The sequence below is a fragment of the Varanus komodoensis genome, unplaced genomic scaffold (assembly GCF_004798865.1).
Source record: "Varanus komodoensis strain SLA01 unplaced genomic scaffold, ASM479886v1 scaffold7_1, whole genome shotgun sequence".
Lineage (NCBI taxonomy): Eukaryota > Metazoa > Chordata > Lepidosauria > Squamata > Varanidae > Varanus > Varanus komodoensis.
This window is the reverse complement of record NW_025336479.1, coordinates 4,126,438-4,129,331: the sequence shown is the minus strand read 5'-3', so window position 1 is coordinate 4,129,331 and position 2,894 is coordinate 4,126,438. Positions and strand designations below refer to the sequence as shown.

The 2,894-nt window shown below is 50.8% G+C and overlaps 1 protein-coding gene across 1 annotated transcript; it reads right to left on the bottom strand.

The window, feature by feature from the left end:
• Window positions 1-462: 462 nt before the first annotated feature.
• Window positions 463-2,042, bottom strand: LOC123035538 (GTP-binding protein Rhes-like). The gene has a single exon (XM_044453861.1). The coding sequence runs from the start codon at window positions 1,859-1,861 to the stop codon at window positions 1,235-1,237; it is 627 nt and encodes a 208-aa protein (XP_044309796.1). The 5' UTR covers window positions 1,862-2,042; the 3' UTR covers window positions 463-1,234.
• Window positions 2,043-2,894: the final 852 nt, after the last annotated feature.

Genomic DNA, 2,894 nt, shown 5'->3' with positions numbered 1-2,894 from the left:
AAATGAGCTTAAGACTGGTGTGTTAATGTGCTAAATAATTTGCCATCTTTCTCTGGTATCTCTGCCCAACAAGAGAGCTCATTAATGCTTCAGTTCTGCAGAAGCCCAGCTGAGGGGAGGCCATCATCGGGCCGTTTTCGTGAGCTGATTCCAAAGGAATACTGTCTCCTAGGAGCACAACTGACTGCTTTGTCCCTGGACTACAGTATCTGTCACTAAAAGCATGCAAGCATAAAAATCTACACAAACTCAGCAGGGTGAATGTCCTACAAAGACATGAAGGCACAAGCACGAACCAGAGCACGGAAGCAAGAGACTTCGTCATGTAACTATCAAGCAACAGAGGTTGGAAAGGGCTGCATATCTAACAGTCACATCTTGCAGCCTGGCAGAAAAGAAATACAGCACACTTCTGGCAGTGTTTAAGGGCATTTATTATTATTATTATTATTATTATTATTATTATTATTATTATTGGGTACAGTGTTTGGAAAGCAAAAACAAAAACTGATCAAAATTCATATACACTCAGGCACATATTTCTTTCCGCAGTGCACAAGCAGTGATGCTTTGAACAAACAGTGGCTGGATCTGTAAGCAGAATCTGTGTTGGAGCTGTGCATGGGAAGGATCAAGGCTCTGGGAGACAGTGCAGCGTGTGCACACACATGCAGGCACACCTGCTGTCCAACAGTCACGAAAAGTTTCTTCCCTATCTTCACGCCCAGTCAGTCAGTCATAAAGCACCAACCGTAAACTGGTGTCCCAGAAGCAAACGTTTCCTAAAGGTACTCCCCAAAAGGTAGCTTCTTGCCATAAACGATGTTGCCTCGAGCATCAGCTTCTCTCTCTGCCCCTTCCCCCTTCCACCGACACCAAGCTGGGTTGGCTAAGGTCGGGCGCAAAGGGCACATCTCTTCCCGTGTTCAAAGTAACAGTCCTTGCCGGAATCGGGAGAGCAGATTTAAATGAAGAGGTGTGCACACGCATTGAAGCTTCCCAAGTCTTGGGCTGCACCTCAGATCTGAATGCATGAAAGGGGCACACAGGTATCTGTGGTTGGGAGCACTAGGAGTGAGTTCACTAGGTCATGACAAATCAACATTCACAAATGGCTCCTCAGCCCCCCACCCATGTTTGAATACCACAACACTGATGTGGAGGGTGCAACCTGTATCCAGCCTGCCTTGGTCTGGCAAAAGCAGCCCTCCTTGCCTGTTCTTGCTCGTACGGTTCAGCAGACGGTGCAACTGTTGGCTTTGTTCATGGGTGGCCTGAGCGGAGGCTCCTTGGGAAAGGTCTCTCGCCTTCTGCGCAGGGCAGGGCTCAGCCGGCTCGGTAGGTTGGCTTGCTGGAGCAGCTCCGTGAAGACCTCCACCACGTTCTCGTTCTCCTTTGCAGATGCCTCCAGGAAGCGGCTGTTCCAGTCCAGCTCCACCAAGGAAAGGGCGTCCTCGGGCAGCACTTGCCGTAGCCCACCAGCCTCTGCCTTATTGCCTACCACCACGATGGCTGGGAACTTGTCCTCTTTCAGCTCGAGGATCTCTTCATGCAGAGCCTTGACGCATTCAAAGGACTCTGCGTCGTCCACCGCATAGACCAAAGCAAAGGCGTCGCTGTTCTGGATGGAGAGCTTACGCATCGCGGGGAAGGAGTAGCTGCCGCTGGTGTCCAGGATCTCCACCTTGATGGTGGCCCCACTCACCTCGTACTCCTTGCTGTGCAGCTCTTCAACGGTCCGCCGGTGCTTGGGCTCAAAGGTGTCCTGCAGGAAGCGCCGGATCAAGGCTGTCTTGCCAACCCCGGCTGCCCCCAGGAACACCAGGCGCACCTGGCTCTTCTCTTTCACTGCCAGAGACATGCTGCTATGCCGGCGTGTCCCAAGCCCCAGGTGTGTGTGGAAGCGGGGCGCTTTATGCAGCTTGGCTTGGAGAGTAGCACTTCCTTCCACTGCAGCTCCACAGGTTTGCCTCCACCCTTGCTCACCAACTTCTGCCAGCTGAATCGGCGCTGTGTGCTCAGTTTCCCAGCTTGTCTCCCCATATATTTATGTTTCTTCCTGCCACACACGCACACACACACAGTGCTTTGGCTCTCTCTTCCAATCTCCGCTGTGTAGAAGGGGGAGGGGGGAGGAGTGCAGGAGATGGGAGGATGCTCTGGGCCAATCAGCGGAGTGCTGCCCTTGAAATCCAGCCCAGCCCCTGGAGAGGGAGTGCGAGGCACTAGCATGCATGGCGTGGAGCTGAGACTAGGGCTGGTTGCTGGAAGGAGCGTGGCTGCCTTTCAGCTCCTGACTGGCATGCTCAAGCCCCAACCTTTAGCCCTCCTCTGAGATTAGCCCACGTTAGCAGGCAAGACCATCTTGCTTTTCACAGTTCCCAGAAGGTCCCCCAGCCCCTTTTAGTTGACAAGCCATACTGTAAGAGGTGGTGGAGCTCACATTTCTAAGCGAACAAAATTTTGTGCATTTTCAGATGGAGCCGTTGTGTAATTTGGGTTCCTTACACTTGCCATTTGTGGCTCATTGTGGGTGGGAGGGAGGGAGGAGGGAATGAAGACAAGCTTCTAATTCCATGGGGGATTTCCGGCTTTTGCTAAAGTCATGTTTCCTTATGCAATTCCAGCTTTTGCTAAAGTCACAATTCCTTGTGCAATTCAAAAACAGGGCAAAAAGCAATCAATATTTGGACCCAAATGGGTATTTATTCAATATCAGTTCAATTCATGACTCAAGTATCAGAGCAGAGCTCTTTCTTTTGCTTAATTTATATTTAAAATAAAAGAGCTGGAAGAGTTCTGAAGATAATTGGTTCCAGTTAGCTAAACCGGGGTGAGAAAACTCAGCTCCGTTCCCATTCTGTCTACTGAAGTGACCCTCAGGGCTCTGTTCA